Here is a 19,707-nt window from a genome sequence, read left to right on the forward strand (position 1 = left end):
ATAAAACATATCATTTAAGAAAAAAAGTTCAGAAAATAAGCAAGAAATATTGAATGAAAAGATATCTAGTGGTCTGAATACTTAATTCAAGTTTCAGTGCGTCTTTTAATGGTGCTGCTTTTAAAAAGTAATAAGTTAGCAATTATAACAGTAATTTTTTGGTCAATATATTGTGTATCTTGATTGTGTGACGTATGACATGTGCTGTAGTTCAGTCTGAACTGTATAACTACATAACTGGTATGTTTGTGGGCGGGGCATTGCATCAGTTACCATATTTCCATTTTCCTTCCCGTGTCGTCATAATATGTGAAAAATCTAGAAATTACTCTGTTTACCCAGTTAAACATTTGCGGATTTTCTAATTACATATTATATATAGGTAACTTAATTTATTATATTGTAAAAAAACATTTAAAACAGATCAAACTACAACAATGACTATCTTGGGCCTTGGCATCTATCACTCAATAATCTATTTAAATGCGAACACTAGTTCGTTGAATACTTATGCAGTTCTGTTTGTATGCACATCGTAGCGTGACCGGCGCCCTACAGCCGCACCGACACCTGCGCAGTCGCCGATATGACGTCGCCCTTTGCGAGACGAACAACAGAAGTGTTGTTATTTATTTATCCTGGGTTTCCGTATTTTGAGTGCGAATTAATTGTTTGCGGGTTACTCTTGATTTTGTAATAATGATTGATCAACACTTGTTCAAACCACGAGTCAAATGTTTATTCATTGTTCTTAGTTTATAAGATGTTTGGGTCGTATATTATAATGGGAACTTGGTTTGTTTATTCACTTTTCTAGTGTGAGTAGAGATTTTCTTGACAGTTTTCAATAGCCGAAAAAGTTTTTTGAAAAGAGTGAAATTATGAACAAGTAACTATAAAATGCTTATAATATTATGTTTACGATAGGTATATGTATATTAAGAGAATCGTAAAGAAATTCCGTTTATGAGATCATTGACAAGTATTCAATTAGTATCATAAAAATGCATTTGTTTGATGCTAAACCTAAAAACCATGCTTACTAACCTTGCTGTAGGTAGTGTCAATTTATAAATTATTTATAGAAATATCTATAAATCAGTTTTTCTTTTTTTAAGGGGCGATTTTTCAATCCTTGGTTAAAACTTAAACATCCAATAAAGATTTTCAGAGTATTATAAAAATGCCACCTGTAAAAGTTCAAAAGTCAGCCCTAACACAAACACCATTGTATACGCAATTTTACTAGGAGCACGCAAGCGAAGCCGTGTGATTCTCTAGTTAATATCAGTAAGTTAGCAATTGGTGCTACAGATAATGGGCTAAGAGTGAAACGTCACAGACTCGGAATCTAGAGTCGAGATTTTTATCTCAAGGGTCAGGGCTGCGCCTTGTACATTATATTGTACTTGTGATGATAAAAATATTTCAATGATGTAGGTAGTTATTGATGTCAGTTTTCACCGTTGCTATAAACATAAATGACACTTCATAAATAACTGCAATGATGACTTATTGAAAACAATCGCAAAGATCCTAAAATGTTTAAAGTATAAAGTAGTAAATACCTATGTGAGTTTTAGATATTTTTGATATACGTTAATGTCAAAAACTTAAAAAGTTCGCAATCGTATGATGAAGTATCTACCAATAAAGTTTCGTATATTATTTCCTTCCTACGTCATGCTATTTAACTAATATAAATAGCAAGCAATGGGGTTATAGGCCACACATTTACCTCGTTTTCCCACGCGACGCATCCACGCTAAAAGCTCCCTGCACCCTTGTGTGACATCGGCGATCGAGTCGAGTGAATATTGCAGTGCGGCCGCCAGACGCGGGGGCGCGCACTCCCTCGCCGACCGCGACAGTGAACGCACGTTATTGTAAATTATTGTGACACGAATATTAGTGATGGTGCTCGCCGACTTTTTGACAGAGACCAGGCGGAAATGGCTGCAGGTGTGTAGCTTTTTTTATTAAACTCCTATGGGAATCTTGTGTGATTCATGTTGGATTGTTAGCGGTGTCACGTTTTCAAATGGTATTTTGAAGTTTCAACCGGTTTGCTCTTTTAATATGTATTTATTTTATTTTCAGTTCATGAAAAAAATCCTTTATTTTGATTCAATTAACGCGCTAAATATTCAACCACATTAATTTAACTTATAATAATTAATATTCATAATATAAAATATTTTTTGACATAACTTCCGAACTCTATATTATTTTATATTTATTTAAATTAAATACATTGAAGTGCATTGAAGTGACAATACTCATAGAAGTGTTTTCTAAATTTGTGTACATTATTTTAAATGAGTAAATTTTGTTTATACATAGATAAACTTTAGACTATTTGTAGCAATAAGGACATTTTATCTTAAACAAATACTCTTAATTGTGATTGCATATTATGCATTCTCTAAATGAAGGCTTTTCAAGATAATGGATATGTTTAACTTATAATTCACATTACTATAGTAAGTCTTTACCTTCACGTGTTTTGCTTTGTAAGAAATGTTTACAACCGAACAAAATCGTAAGAGCATTGGGTTTGCCTGGCTTGTTTTCTTTAGATTGTTTATACAACAAAAATTATGTTGGCCTTAACGTACTTGCGTACGTAAAATTTAGGTACATTTTAAAATAGACACGTAAGTAATTATGAATGTTAAAATAGAAAAACATTTTTTTATATTTCTACTAGAATACCTAAAAGGCCTCTATCACTCACAAAAGATTTAAAGATTCAAAAATATAACGATTTCGTTAGCTAATTAGCTTTGATTCGAATTGTAATCGGCTATGTTTGAATCGAAAATGAATAAAATAAGATTTCAGAATTCGGCTCTTATATTTTGTACCAATCATGATTGTAGAGTCATGCTTTATTGTTTGAAAAATGGCGGCTTGTACTACCTACCATCATATTATTTGTACCACTTGGGATTCAATATCAAATAATGTAGCGTACAAACATTTAATTAATGATAAGCTTGTAGATTTGAGACGTAGTCAACAAATCAGTACATAGTTTCTTTTTTAATTTTTATATGAAATCTAATAATTTGAAACAGGCTTGTAACATTTTTGAAGGGATTTGATTTATCATTATTCAGTTTTTATAAGAATTTTCCTGACCTACACACAATTTGCAGATAAATGCCTATAGTTTTGGTGAAAACTATAGTCACATGTTTCAAAATGCATCACCATATGAGAGCTTTTTTTCTATTTCATCTTTAATTTAATTTTCTCGTAGTCTCAAAAAAAAATCTTAATTGTTTTTTACTAAGTAATAAATGTTGGCTTCTCGAGTGATTTGAGAAGATTAGAATTTAAAATGCCTTTATGTACATTTTAGATATGAAAGTTTGAACATAGATTTGTCAAGATAGTGAAACAGACGGGTTTGTGATAAAGCCAATTCGTATAACGATTTATAACTTTTAAAACATTTTTTATATTTTCTATAAGTACCTACTGTTTAAAACGACACTGATTAAATACATAAAGCTTTGCTTACTTTAAAATAATGCGAGCATTAATCATCATGTTTAAGATTATAATTATGGAGTCAAAAGTTTATTTAAATTAACATAATCTCATTTCATACGTAAAAGCTTAAAGCTTATGTTAATTAAGACTTAGAAAAATAAACCATAAAATATAAATACATAAAATTATAAACATTTAGAAGCACAAGGTCACAGGTCACGTTTGGCTGTACCTGATTTCTCTCCGCTGTCAAATTAACCGTCCCATCGGACGAAGATCGAATAGTCCATGCGGAGAGCACTTGTGAGTCCACGTGCCTGTTGAAATTGGTCACAGATAATATAATATACTAGGATAGGTTGACAGTGCGTACCTGTGGTGCGTACCGGTCACGAGTATAAGCTTAAGCAGGCAATAAGTAAAAGGTGTAGATAGTTTAGCAACACAACTTTCGATCTTCAAAAACGGCACTTTACCGCACCCACGATTAGAATATAAGATGGCATGATTCAATTATTGTGATCGAAAAAGAGACAACCAATTAAATTCTGGTAAATTAGCCACATTTCAAAGTGCCGCTCTCGGAGCGCTTTTATAGAAAACAGGGATGAAATTTCGAATCTTATATTAGAGATTTAAATTTTAGTCATAAAATTAAAAGAATTAACCTCCATTTAACCTCATAAATTAATCGCTTATTTATTTATCTGTATGTTTACATTACATAATTGTGTGTGCAACTTATGAATATTTTACGAAAGAAAGTTATAAACGGACCCGTGAAAGTGGTTTGGTAAGCTCCGTGTCTCGTTTGTGAGATATTATTTGTTTGATTTGCCTCCATTTATCTGTAAAGTTTTGCGGTTTGCATATCGTGAACGTGGGATCCAGTGGGATTAAAAAAGTTTCAAGGATATATAGAAAACGTCGATGTTTTTAATGAATAAATGAATATTAAACCGATTCATGACGAAGTTCTTAGGTTTCTATATTAATTACTGGCTATTCCAGTAAATGATAAATAATTTCAATATCTATATTAATTTATTGGTAATTTCTTACTCTATCAATCAATGATATTGAAGGCTTCAACATGGAAGCCTTTTACTTTATATTATTAAACTTTTAATATCATCAAATTATTCGAAGAAGACGTATTCATCAATATTGAGATATTGGCGAAATTGGGAATGAAAATTTTTGCGAATATTTTATTTTCCCTCCTGTAATTTCATTGCCCTTGTAAAAAAATAATTTAATATTTTACTTACATACATAAAGAAGTGGCTGCTTATAATTATTTCAAAATATAACTTTTATTAAAAAGCTTTAGTTGTTTATTATTTTATTATAGTACCTACCTACGCAAATTTTTCATATGTCTGTCTATCTGTTTAGTCGCACGCATTAGGTAGTATATAGTAAAATGAATCACGGAATCGGTGTGATGGTATTCATTAGATATCACTGCTCATTGACGTCAGCAAAAATATATACAACACTCACCAAATGTTTAACAAGCGGAAATTTGCTATTTCCTATTTGACTTTTGATTTATCATACTGATCTTTCCTTTAATTTGTTTTATTGTAAGAAGAATTCGTCCCTGGCGCCTTACAAACAACAAGTGTTGATATTAAAGTTATATAATTGATAGATATATAATAATTATATAATATGACACAAAAAATTTCTCGGTCTCTCGAGTGATTCTTTACCTAAGTAGTAATAATTTTTCATATGTCTGTCTATTACATACAAGTTCCAAATGAAATTTGTATGTAATTTTAAAATTATATTAGGTATGCATATTACACATCAAACTGATAAATTAAAAAATCCCGGTGATTCTTAAATAATTGCATCACATCCACATAAAGGAAGCGCCAATATTAACCTTCGATTAAAACAATTTATTTAAAAAAGAGAGCTCCATTGTTACCGGTACCCTCCTTGAATTATCTTTTCAATAGGGACAAAGAACGTTGCAGCAAGTTATCTGTTTAAATCACCTATATTAAACTATTAAATAAAACATTTTTAAGACAAAAAAGTTTGCTTATTTAGCTTATTTGTTGATTAAATTTTTAAGTAATATCGAGCACCATAGGCCGTTATTTTATTCCGAGACAAGCGGCGGCTAGTTTTATTACGTTGTTATCGATATCCAGATATTATCTGTTAAAACCGCATCTATTTCCATTTAATTGGATCAGCTAAATATACAGCGACCTGGTTTTCACAATTGTTTTAAAAACTGTTTTGGCTCGGCCCACTCCCGACCACCATGGCTCACCTTGCACACGTTTGTGCTGATTTATTATTCGACTGTATGGAACTGTGATTAGATCAGTTTTATAATTAAAAGCTTCACAAAGTCCATAATGTTTATTATAGTATTTAACATTTTAATAGCCCTGGTATTCATTTGTTTATTCTATAAATATAGCTTAGATAGATAAAATTTTACGTTCAAATCCAGACTATAATAATCTATGTCTGTGCGAAAATTCATCCGAAAGAGGCATTATTTGCGTAGAGACTAGAGTAACAAACATCTAACCATTAGTTTTGATATCAGTAGTAAGACCTCGAATTCGTATAACCCTTTTTGTCGGTTAAAATCAAATACAATTTCTCAGAACATTATATTGTGTATTTAATATATATTATAATTATTATATGTTTCGCCGCCACTATGACTAACTGAGAAGCGTAAATCACACTAGAATAGGCACAACACCGTTATCAATGACATTCTGTTTGTTTGATAAACGCAATTTACTAACGTTTAGCGAAATATTTGCATAGTAACATGTGTGTAATATAAATTTTGTAGTGATAGAATAATCTTTCTTTCTGCCTTTGATAAGGCAAGTCGCTTAGTGATGTTGAAATTTGGTTTGATATCATAAGTCTGTAGTAAACAATCCACGTGCTGAAATAGGTGTAAGTTAATGCGAATTATTATTTTTATACTTATAGAAAGAACTTTGTAAGCAAAATGTATGCACTCGGCAAGTTACGACGGTAGAGTTGTCAAACAGGAGAGTTAAATTTACCCCCTTGATTTTATTTATTTATTTATTTATTACACTTTATTGTAATACAATCAATAAACAATAAGAAACAATAAAAAATATATATATATGGTTCTAGAAAGATGTAGTACAATTGGCGGCCTTATCACTAAGCAGTGATCTCTGCCAGGCAACCAAGCGGTAAAAAAGCGAAATATTTAGTAAATAATATTTTTTGGAAGTAGAATTAGAATTTAAATAACATGAAAATAAAAAAAGTATGATACACAAAAAGTACATTATATGCACATAAATAACTATACATACATGTATAATAACTATATTATAAATAACCCTACATAATATATACAATAATATATTATAATAGAAAAATAAATAAATAATTAATGATAATACATACATAAAGCTACATAAAGTATATAAAATATATTCTATACTAATAAATGTAAATGCATATATAATAAATATACTATTCCGAATTAAAGGCTGATAAGAAGAAATGTTTCCGAACAAGGTTTTTAAATGAGGATAAAGAGGGAGCAAGTCTAATCTTTAGTGGTAGGGAGTTCCATAGACTAACAGCAGAGGCAGTAAAAGAATCAGCATAGAAGTTTGTGTGTCGAGATGGAGTACTCAAAATAAGTCTGTCAACGGATTGATTTGCTCGAGGGTTAAATAAAAAGAAGATTTCAGTGCTATTTGCTTTTGGCATCATTTTATCTTGAACATGATTTGGGGACCAATTCTTGAGTTTCTTAAATAGCATGCATTTCGGGTAGATAATAATATATACAAATGTATGAAGTATTTGCCCTAACAAGTTTTAGTACGTTTTTACTTTTTACATTTTAAAATGACAAATAGGCACATTACGGATTCTGAATTTGGTCTGTCAGGTATTATTTGGTTGAATATTATTAGATTATCTCATCGGGTTGTATTGTGATGGTAATTTGGCGGGAAGGAGACCAGATTTGTTCATACAAAGCGGGGCCCGACAGGGGCACTGTGTAGGCTGAATAGATGGTTATATGATATTGACTGATGATTATGATATTATGTACCTATATAATGTATATTATGGTATAGTAAAACTTATTTCAATATAACAAAATTTTTATCCACAATTCTATTCATTGAAGGTTTTGCACAAATTTGGATGAAGTTTGGTAAGAGTGCAAATAAAAGCCTGTTTTTATTGTAAGCCCTATAATTCTTAATTACAGGGTCGGCCAATACCTACGCTTTCTATATTTTGCTTTTTATATTCCGCAATAACCATTAATAGATCTAACATTATTATATGAAATAAGTTTAATTGTAGCAATAAAATGGTTTAAGATATAATGAATGCCGTTTGAACTTTGACTTTGTACGGAATAGCGAGACTAAGGTCAAGGGTTACAGAATAAAATATTTTCACATAGGTAAAATACGTTTTGACGGCTTCGTAAGGGTTTCTATACACGAGCGGTGACTCGCTACTAAATTCTGTATCGACTTAAGCCTAATTCAAAATTTAAAAGGCAAAAAGTATGTTGAGGAGTTGAACAAACTTTGATAAGATAAAATTACATTTTTGTAGTGGTATCTTTAATCTAGGACCAAATAATCCTTTTATATTTAAATATTTGAACTCTAGGCATACAATAAAATACCATAATCATTTCAGTGAATTTACATCAAATGTTTAGTTTGTTACATTTTGGCGGGAAAATCGATCGCGAATCCGAACGAACTCGAGGCCGGCGAACTTTAGGTCTATATGATATCAGCTCTAGCGAGAACTAAATATATTTTACCATGGACAGTAAATCTTAAATGGGAATATAAAAGCGAATATCTGTATTATCAAATTAATCGATTCATAAAAAAGAAATCAATTGGCAAAAATCATAATATTATTATACAGTACCATCGCATAAAAATCAGGTAGGTACCCCTTAATATTTTCCCTTTAATATTTTTTTTTTCTTCAAAGGTATTTAATAAGTCTAGAATAGAATTTAATGTCTGGAACTAGGTATTTCGTAAGTTGTTGTTGTTACCAAATAACTATTCAATCGTAAATATATTATGAACGCGCCTAAGGTAACCTAAAAATACAATTCATTGTAATAAAGACAAAGAATATTAACTGTTCTCATTCACTGCTGAATAAATTCTTTAAATAAAGACATACAAATCATCCAATTGTTACGATTTTATTTTTATAGCCTTTTTATTTCCTGGAATACACTTCGAGGACGACGGCATTCATCTTTTCATTTAATTTCGTCTGTCATATCAATCGTAATCTAATTTGTCTGTACTGTAGAGAATCGTCGAGAAATATATTGATGGATTTTACTTATTATTGCGTATTCTTCGTCTTATATAATAATTATTCTGTCGCAATGGATTTCGACGATTGAAAAGTTCGAAGGATGAAAACGACAAACGAGATTGCGAGAATGTTTAATTTACTTATTAAATAATCTGTTATAATTGCCTCTCGCCCTGTTTCTTTAACTATTTTCAACATTTTATTCAAATACATTTGTTTGTTATGTAGATGAACAACTAAATGTGTAAACTATCCAATAATCAAACTATACACTCAACGTCCTATTCAGAAAAGAAAACCGTTTACGCAAGAGTAATTTCGCATTTTTATTTAATAATATCGTTCTGTTACGCCTTATGATATACATGTGGGGCAGTTAAATTCAACTTCTGTTTTACATCGATCCTACTTCTTTTAGACAATTTCTTTGTTCTTCACTAGAGATTTAAACTCGCTTCTAACATATCTATTCCTCCTAAGACCTTGGATAGAAACTAAAGTTCTCAATTGAATTTAATACAATAATATTTGTGTAAAGGTGTTTGAACTCTTTGACTGTGGTCAGTTAGTCCATAAATTATATAATGGCTGACCTCAAGAGTCGGGTCGGCTTCGATTGCATAGTGACCGACTTAGAACTAGGTGCGAAGCGGTTAATATGTAGTATAATCACCTTAAACATTTTTCCATTTTAAGTTTACAAAATAACTCAAAATTAAGTGGTCATAATACCCACAAAATAGGTCTACATTATTGCATATAGAAGTATGTCAATAGATCATTTTTTTTGTTTTTTAACTGTCACTATTTACTTTAGGAAAACAATTCCAATTACGCCCAAATCATGACCATTTATAGCGAACAAAACCGCAGGCGCACGCTAGTTCTACAACAAAAACATTACAATCTTTAATCTTTGATCAGCGACGCGTTGTAATTGATGTATTTGTTTATGTTCACGACAATTATTGTCTTATAATTAGCTTTGTGCGATCATAATATTGTCAGAATATAGTTTTAATGACGTCGTAGCCATGAAGATCTGTTATGATGTGTAGTTAATACATATATAAGACCTAGTATATTTTTTAGACCTTGGCCGTGTTGTCCCCTTAATAATATAATAGAGTTTATTGTGAAGATGTTTGTTGCTCTTACAATAATATTAGTGAAATTACAATAATATTACCAGATATAGAGCGAACAAATTTGGTTGAAGCTCTACGTTATACAGATAGATTGATAAAAATGTAGGATTTAAAAAACTTACATAAATGAATTAATTTTTTGTTCGATATTGAATCGCAAAAAAGAAGATGTGAAGAGCGGGTCCTTAAATATAATTTTGGCAGTTCAGAGAATCGTTTAGATATGCGATACATTACACTTTTTGACTAAAATAGAAAATATTACATTAAAGTATGTACTATACAGATTTTGTTACATGTTTTTATAACAGAAGCTTTTGACATGCAAGCTTCTCGCTGCTGCAAGGGTCATCTTCAACGCTATAACCTCGCGTCAATTACTTCATTAATTAATTGCGAACAATACATTATTAATTTAATGTTTTACAGCTGGCGATAAAATCGATATTAAATCAGAGGAAATGGAATCGGGTTGTGCATTCAACCGCAGTTCAATTATCTCTGCTAGTGTCACATTCAAACATTTGTTCATTGAAGTTAACTCGATTTAACGGCTTTTGACAATAAACCACATCATGTTTAGATGGGAATTATAATTTTTCCCAATATTTCAACCCTTTAGGTGCTGATTAAAAAAAGAAGCCTGAATCTGATCTGGTTCTTTAATTTTTTAAATATAATCAAGATAGGTACGCAAAATACGTCGTATTTAAGTTATTAAATAATCCAGTTATTTGTCAAATCAGTTTTTCTACGTGTTAAAAAGCAGTTTTAAAATATAACAATGAAATTAAAATTCATTTGTATATTTTGCTAATCAATAATAACATATTATTGGGAAAGTCCAACATATAAATAATAAATTTTATATGTAAGATGGCGATCTGCATATCATTTTGACATGTTTCCTCGTAAATTCCTACTTTATGGTCTGATCATGGCGCGCTACAAAAAATAACGGTAAATATCTACCTACGTCACAACTACGTCACGAGTGTATCTCTTAAACACGTAAAATATTCGCGAATTATGTTACCATAGAAATCTAAATAACAAGACACTAGAAGTCGTAAGCGTGCGTGACCTTGTCGCCACTCAGGTGATTTGCACATCACCAGTGCATTCGTCACTGTTCAGTTGCTCTGGAGACGTATGAGTGTATACATGGTGTGTTTCAGCAATTCCCATTGCGGAAATTCTTCCACAAGTTGTAATTATACTTATAAAGGAATAATATTTCATCGGAAAATATTTTTTTTAGAAATAATGCCGTTTTTCCTTAAAATTATAGAATATTTACAAGTATTACGAGTGTCACCATAGTAATCGAAATAACAATGAATGACACAGTCGACCATTCTTATTATCACGTTTGTTCGTATTGGAGCAAAAAGTCTCATATACTTAGGGATGTTATTCTAAAATAAACCGTAAATTCGTGCGTTAGGATACATATTCAAAAGCTTAATTTAATAGATAAGTTAGTTTTCACTAAAATCAAGCTGTCCAATAAAAGGCATAGTTTACTTGTGTGTACTGTTTAGCTTTCGGCACAGAATACATAATAGTAGCTAAACGCTACAGAACGGACACTCTCCGCCTCCCGCCAAAATTAAACTTACCTCACCCCCGCGCGATCAGACATAAAATGGGCCATATTTTTCTGCAAGGACGATACGCAACGAAGTTTGACAACATTAATCAAATTGACTCAAAGTAATTTTATTATTTTGGATTTGTGATTATCGTTTTTCGTAGAAAATGGTTAGATATTGTGCTGTTTACGGATGTATTTCATCAGAAAAACGCGAATTTTTTTTTACGGTAGTCACAAATGTGTCAACCATAAAGCGTTAACACACACATTTGCAGTCTCTACAGTGTGACTGTCAAAACGATCATTTTGTATGGAGTGTCCGGGGTGTGCTTTCGGTTTGAATGTGTTGATTTTGGCGACAGCGGTTTTCATACGAATTATGACATTATAGCACTTCTATATGTGTCTTGTTATTTAGATTTCTATGTATGTTACATAATTATAATGACATTTGAAATATGATTGTAATATATTGCAAAAAAGCTATACAACAACACTTGTTTTATAACGCATTCATTTTGTTTTTGTTGTTCATGGTATCAATTTTCATCTGGTTACGACAAAACTTTGACGTCACACTGTGTTAACTTCTCTTAGATTTACAGAAACTTGCGGAACAAAGTTATCTATATGGAACAATCATTTAAACTAAGGCTTGCTTGCTAGGTATATAAAAATATAATAAAAAAAAGACGGGTTGCACTCCGGGAGTGCCGGCAGAAGTGAAAACTTGATTATTAACGTTGAGCATGTTTGATATTTTGGAATGGTATCCGTCTTACGCTTTTTCGATCAGGTCACGTGTCCTGACGCGAGTTTAAGATTTTATACCCATTACAGAAAAAGTGCTCAACGCCGCTAAAGAAGTTTTCACTTCAATAATTTAAACCTATTTTTATGATATGAAGGAAAAAGTAACAAAGCTGTGATCAATTAAAACACTAATTACAATGTTAACTATCTTATGCAGGATTAATATTAAAAAGATCAAGATTTCTGTTTTTAAAAAATTGTAATTACTTTCTACTAACTCGAAAGTAGAATCTATCCATCACAACCAGGGAACCTTATTAGGTCGAATGCTAACTAGGCATTTACGTCTTAAAGTGCCTCTGTGATTATATAATCTCGTTTCCTTTGCAGTACAGTAATAATAATCATTATTCATTAACAGTCTATTTATATCCTTATTTGGTAAGATCTACATTTAACTGATTCAATTTGTTTGATTACGTTCAGTTTACATAAACTAGTAATATTTGAAGAAAATATTGTAAAGTTGTTTTTTTTTGACTGATCAGATTAGGGATTCGATTTCTTTGTTGTTTATAAAATTACTTTTCATGGCAGGCTAACAGTTTATTTTATTGTGTGCAAATCCGTGGTCGTCCGACATATTCCATCGATAATGCCCCTCCCTTGAAGGGGTTTTCCATTGAATAAGTGACCTGGGCCTTGTCTCGAAGGTCTTCTATCTCTATGCTAAAATTCTACTAATAAAATTAATCTAACTGAACTTGTTTCATTCCTTTTCCATGAATAATTTTAAACGAAATAGAAAGAGCGACACAGATATTAAATAATAATGGTTTATTTTCCACGGATAAAAAGAAAAATCGTTAGGCGGGATTCAAACTCGTATCTCTGTGTTTACTAATATTAGGTCACACATTTAGGTCAGTCTCTATAATGGACTTCAGAGGGATTTAATGTTAGCTTACAGACACACATTATGTCATTATTACAAGCGAATGATATATCGCCCGGATGAGTTTTATCAACACTCGATTATATACTATATTGTGTTTACTATGTATCGAATTACATATCATTTTACATAATATGCGCAGTACTAACAGCGTGAAGGTTATAAATTTTAAATAATATTTTTATAACGCTTATGAGTGATATTCATGTATCATAATTTTGCGCTGCAATTGTCCTTGACATTACTGTTTTGCTAGCGGTTGGTTTCAATACAATTTTGCAATAATAATACTTAATTAAGCGTGTATATTTACTCAAATAATTTTATTCTAACAATATTTTTTTAATTTTGGAATATGTATAAGTATTTTTTATCTGAAAATCATTGGTTTTGTTTGTTCCCGTAACGACATCTATCGTAACAAACTAAAAAAACTATAATTTTTCTTTTCAATTAGAGAAATTTCTATGTTTTATTAAGGGTTTTTATTTTAAAGTTCACTGTATTTTAAAGCCTCTAGTATCTAGTTAAATAGTAAGTACCTACTAGAAACAATTAATTCAATCACTCCAGATAGCCTCAATAACTGTTTACAAACTTATTGCTTCTATATTCTATACGGTATTTTAATCACTCTTATCAATATTTATTAGCTTTGATATTTGTGAATGATTTTATATTTATAGAAATCTCTTAATTAATTTATAACACGTATTATTTAAACGAGTTATTTAGATGCTATTTTAACACATAAACAAAAATTTTCTCAACTTTTAAGTATTTTATTAAAATGGTGTAATTACGAATTAGTTTTTATCACTAGGAGGTTATTTCTCAAAATGTCGCTCATGTTTATAACGTTTTAATAATAAATATCATGAACAAATATAATTGCGGTTACATGAATAATATATATTTTGCATTATTTCAAGTCATGCATATTAATAATGTAGATATTTAAGTCCCTTGTGAATTGTTAACGTGTACTTTTACACGCGAGCTTTTACGCTATCTGCGTTACTTTGATTCACAATTCGTCTATGAAGGTTTTAATTAAATTTTATTAAAGTATATTTTCCTTTGTTCCAGGCCTTCAAGCTTTTCAAAAGCAAGAACAAGAAGGCGCGTAACCGCGTGTCCCCCGACTCGACCGCTTCGCAGTCTTGCAACGGCACCGTGGACGGGCGCGCCGACATCGACGTGAACTTCTGCTACCGCACCTCCCTCCCCCCCGCCTCCCTCGCCGCCGACGACAACCGCTCCTTCCACAGCGGCTACAACAGCTACAGCAGCCACCAGGAGAGCCTCCGCAGCTACGGCAGGTCCGTCTCCACGCATTCCGACTCCGCGTACGACTCGATACAAAACAGTCCCGTCCAAACCAGGCCGGTAATGTACACCACACCCACCTATCTGAACGTCAACGATTCGGAGGACAGCTCTAGCATACACACGGAGTACACGCTGCTAGATTATGACCTAGATAGCGAGGACGAGAGTACGCAAAACATGATCAACGAAAGCATCGAACTAGTTACCACCTTATGAATCTCTAAGAGGAATACCAGTTAGAATTACCTATACGCAATTGATAATGCGTTCAAAATAATCACGTACCGCCGAGGACGAGGTTATTTCCCAATTAAGTATACCCGATGATATCCTCACTGGAATTCAGTTACGTAACTCCCGGCATTGCTTACGCTAATTAATAAATTGTTACAGGAAATATTCTTATTTTAGCTAAATTAATGTTGCGGTTTTGAATGGAATGTGAGAGATCACGTTCCCGTTACTGTATCTGTGTTTAAGTGGGTTTAGGAAGGCGTTAATGTAATAAACAATATGTTTTAATTATAAACATATATATATACATATAATTTAATTATATTTAATAAACAAAAGACATAACCGCGTCTATTTCCAAAGGAGAAGACCGTGGGTCTTCATTAATTTATATCACTCATAATTATTTAAAGGTGGCTTTTATATGGAAATGAGAACTCATATAATTTAAATACGAGTACAAAGGGTATTAATTTCATTGGCATTTCACTAATTTTATACAACATCGACAAAAATTTTACCCCAAAATTATAGACGATGCCAATAATATGGAAAAATATTTGTAACCGAGTCAAATTTAATCCGGAGTTAAATTATCAATTTATTTGATTCAATGATCATTCACGAATGAGGAAGAAATACGGAATAATAAATAAATGATCACAGCCGAAACTTGATAACAAAATTATTTAATATTGATAACATTGTAAATATATGTTATAAGCTATAATGTTTATTAAAACACATTAAATTTTATGTTATAATCATATGTATGACATCACAAGAAATACATCAATATTTTTATGTCCAAAGGTACTTTGAATTAATAAATGATAAAAGTAATAAAAACTACAATAACTCAAATAATAACCAACATAATAAATCGTTATTATATTACAATACTTTATATAATATATTACATTATCTGTGGGCGTTAGATTCCTGTAAATTACAAATTGGACGCTAGGTTAGGTACTAATAGTGAATACCAATTTGTGAAATTATATTACCATAAATATTCGTGAACGAATTCTTGTTCTAATTATAGATCAGACATTTTGATTGATAATTATTAGAAAATAATGAATAAAATTTATCATAGGTAACTTATTGTAGTTTGTTTTTTATGAGGAACGTGTATAATTTTTGTATATGTATTGAAAATAAACTGGAATAACACAAAATATTTTATATGTACCAAAGTTATTGTGATACTATTTCTAAATTATAAGGAATATCATCACAATGAATGTACTTTATGTGCAATGATCTCAAATTTAGATTTAACTTACTTTTAATTCATTGTAAATAAACATATTTATATGGATTCTGTCTTTTTTCTTACTCTGCTTCATTAAAATAATTAAAAAATAATACGCAGTATTCGAAAACTGTTAGTCCCATTGTTCGTAAAAATAATTGGTATTTTAATATTTCAAAAGATTGCCTTCCCTACGCAATTTCCTCATTTTCCTTCACGACAACAGAGAGGAAAAACATCGATATTTTATAATGATGTGTTGCTATCATAATTGGCTCGAGGCAGTATAAAATGATTATGTAGGTAAATATTCTTTAAAAAAATTGATATTTGTTTGTTATACTTAATGTTATGATGAACTCAAAAAACTACTCAACGATTTTAACTCTTATCAATTAAAAGAAAATAAATAAAGCTTTATTCTTTTTATACCGGGTAAGCCTGGGTGCAGCTAAATGTATTTGAATTAACTATACATAGTCAATATTTAAAACAAATTATTGAATAAGAGTACTTTTCGCTGCACTTTTCCAAAAAATAGAAGTAAAAATTATTTGTGTAAAAATGTGACACTATTATGAGTTTCAAGATAATCTCAAAAAGCTGATTATTATCTATAAACAAGTTTATAACCGGTATAAGCTCTAAGTATGTACCAACAATTATCTCTGTTCAAATTTACAAAACACCACAGATTTTGGCGGGAACAATATTGGCAACAGGTTTCTTTTGTTACTAAAAACCTGTATGAGTATTACTGCAGCAATACGTTATTGAAAATGTACTGAGTAATTGCACAGTTAGTACAAAGAACGCTTCTTTTCGTATTATAGTGAAAACTGGTTTCCATTTTTTCAACTACATACGAAAATACCTTGTACATGAATGGACAAATAAAAATACATTACAGATATGGAGAAAAATACACAGAGAAAGTTATAAATGGTGATGTAGTGTACTGAACGACCTTTTCGTGTTGCAGCTATCTATTCCAGGCAACCTCAGATGTAGGAGTGAGTGCTTATATGGCAATGTTATCTAGAAAAATTAAAAGATCATCTCTTGAGAGGGTAACATTAAACCAAAGAAGTAAGTAATAAGTGAAAGAAAAACCTAACGCAAAAATGGTAACTGATGTATTTTCAATGTTTTAATTTATATCTACTTTCTTAATAAAGTTATACCTAGGTATAACCCGGTTATAAGTTCGAAAAGTTCCCTTTTCGATTCCAAAATAGACGTCATTGAAAATGGCACACTCAATAAAAAATGAAAAAAAAAGACGTGTGGAACTCGAGGACTGCCGCGGCAAAGCTATTGCATAGCATGCCTGCAAGCGACACCTCCGTGCCCGTCGGAGTGGGGAGCGTGAGGTTTTTTCGTTACGGAATTTCTCGATTCGCGGGATTCCCCGCGCTTAAGGCCCGCGATATAAGCTATGCAATAGCTTAAAAAAAATCAATCACTGAAAAAACTCTGAGCATATCGAAAGGTACATATTAACATTCTATATAATACCTACGAACAGTTTGTAAAAGATACGGATTAGATGTACTTACTACAATTTAATTAGAATCCTATTTGAGTCCAACTGAAATAATGAGAAATTCTAATTTAGAACTTATAGCCTTGTTCTTATCTTCTGGTTGACAATCTTTTCATATCATTTAAAGTAAATAATCACAAAAATCTTGTCAACGTTTTCCGGGGTGATGAGATTAACTATATACCTGTTAATAACTCAAATTCTTATAGATTGTAAATGGAGAAGTATGCAATAAACTTCAAAGTTTTCCGTACTCAATACGATTATTTTTGCACGCCTCATAAGCGAAGCGTTGAGGTGGGTACTACTGTCACTTCGCGCAAAACATCTGATTTTTCAAACTTAAAATGTCTTTATGTATCATACATTGCACTTGTAAGATAATACATACACACACATATTAAGAAAAAACACTATTTTTAACGTTCATCATATTTTTGATGTCATTTTTATATAATACGGAAGATAAATTATTTTGGACAGTTGAAATTTTTCTGTCTTGAAATCATACCTACCAATAATTTAGTTCTAATGAAATATACTTCAAAAATACGCCCTATATGGATAGAAACTATTTTTAATACAAAGTTTTCCACACTGATTTACTGATAGTAGCAGTTAGCACTTCACCCCAGTGAAACTTAACAAGGCGATGACGTCACACACCCCTTGCCGCTTGCGTGTAAAAATGTGGAGTCATCACCAATCCGTATAATGGGCTAATTTGCAAATCTTTATTTCGCTATTTACGGTATCAGAGGTCAACGGACTAAATACAAATTCGAAAAAAATAATATTAATTATGTTTATGACGTAGTTCAAACAAGTTAAATAGGAAAAATAATATTTAAATTAATACTGTATCAATTGATTGAGGATAAATATAATAATTTATATGATTTTTGTTTTGTATTTATTTAACACTAGCGGTCCGCCCCGGCTTCGCCCGTGGTACTTACGTTTCCTCTACATAAAAATTAAAAACCATCCTCGTACTTCAAGGAATATAATAAAAAAAGAATTATCGAAATCGGTTCAGCCGATCTCGAGTTATGCGCTTACCAACACATTTTGCGATTCATTTTTATATATAAGATTAAATTATTAATATTATACAATATAAAAACAACAACTTTTAATTAATATACTGTAACTGTCAAATATCAAAAATGAGAAATTTATCTAACAGTAACAATATTGTACCAGCAAGCACGTACAAAGTGCATTAAGGCGCTTTGCTTGCATATTTCGTATTTAATCGATTGTTAAAATAGTTAAAAGTTTAAAACGATTGATCTAATACTAAAATTACAAAGTGTCAAGTTTAATTAAGTTTCAATAACTAAATTAAATAGTAGAACCCTCAAATTATTGATTACCCATCCACATTAATAGCACAGTACAGTAGGGTACTTCTTCAAAACTTCACTTCAAAACTTTAAAGTTAGGTGAAATACTTTTAAAAGCGTTGAAATACAGCATTTATTTTTTAAAAGAACTAAATTATATTCTATATTTTCAATTGATCTTTATCCTTTTTATCTTATAAATTCAGACAAGTGATAACTGCGTTAAAAACAACCGACTTCATACTTGCACTTGCAACATTTACAAATACAGACAAAAATGCTCATAAAATAAAAACTACTGGGCCTATCCGAATAAATTTTTTATGGGACCAATTCAACACCATCCCGCATCGAACAAAAAAAGAATCACGTAAATCGGTTCAGAAACCTCGGAGTAATCGGTGTACATACAAAAAAAAAAAAAAAAAAAAAAACATACCGGCCGAATTGATAACCTCCTCCTTTTTTTTTGAAGTCGGTTAAAAATAGAGCCCTTAGCTTCCTTGGGACATAGAATTTCGTTCCCAGTAAGGAAAAACTATCCATATTTTTTTAGTTATGTACACTGTGTACATACTCATAAATTATAAATGACTAACTTGACCTAACCACAAAACCAAATACTTTCTTAGAATTTACATTTATATATGACGACTGTAAAATA

At 31.1% G+C, this 19,707-nt stretch overlaps 1 protein-coding gene across 1 annotated transcript; it reads left to right on the forward strand.

Annotated features, from left to right (window-relative positions):
• Positions 1-1,791: 1,791 nt before the first annotated feature.
• LOC149907379 (uncharacterized) lies at positions 1,792-16,214 on the forward strand. The gene is made up of 2 exons (XM_090103307.1): positions 1,792-1,962; positions 14,411-16,214. Exons 1-2 carry the CDS (start codon positions 1,915-1,917, stop codon positions 14,867-14,869), a joined length of 507 nt encoding a protein of 168 aa, XP_089959433.1. The 5' UTR covers positions 1,792-1,914; the 3' UTR covers positions 14,870-16,214.
• Positions 16,215-19,707: the final 3,493 nt, after the last annotated feature.

This window comes from Colias eurytheme, chromosome 6, assembly GCF_061535395.1.
Source record: "Colias eurytheme isolate Ceu_HAF_F1 chromosome 6, ilColEury1 Martin Lab GWU primary, whole genome shotgun sequence".
Taxonomy (NCBI): Eukaryota; Metazoa; Arthropoda; class Insecta; order Lepidoptera; family Pieridae; genus Colias; species Colias eurytheme.

Bases quoted from the DNA above. Each gene is read 5' to 3' on its own strand.
- LOC149907379 (XM_090103307.1), top strand. From the start codon at position 1,915: ATGGTGCTCGCCGACTTTTTGACAGAGACCAGGCGGAAATGGCTGCAG. The intron at 1,963-14,410 runs GTGTGTAGCTTT...CCTTTGTTCCAG, and splicing joins CCAGGCGGAAATGGCTGCAG to GCCTTCAAGCTTTTCAAAAG.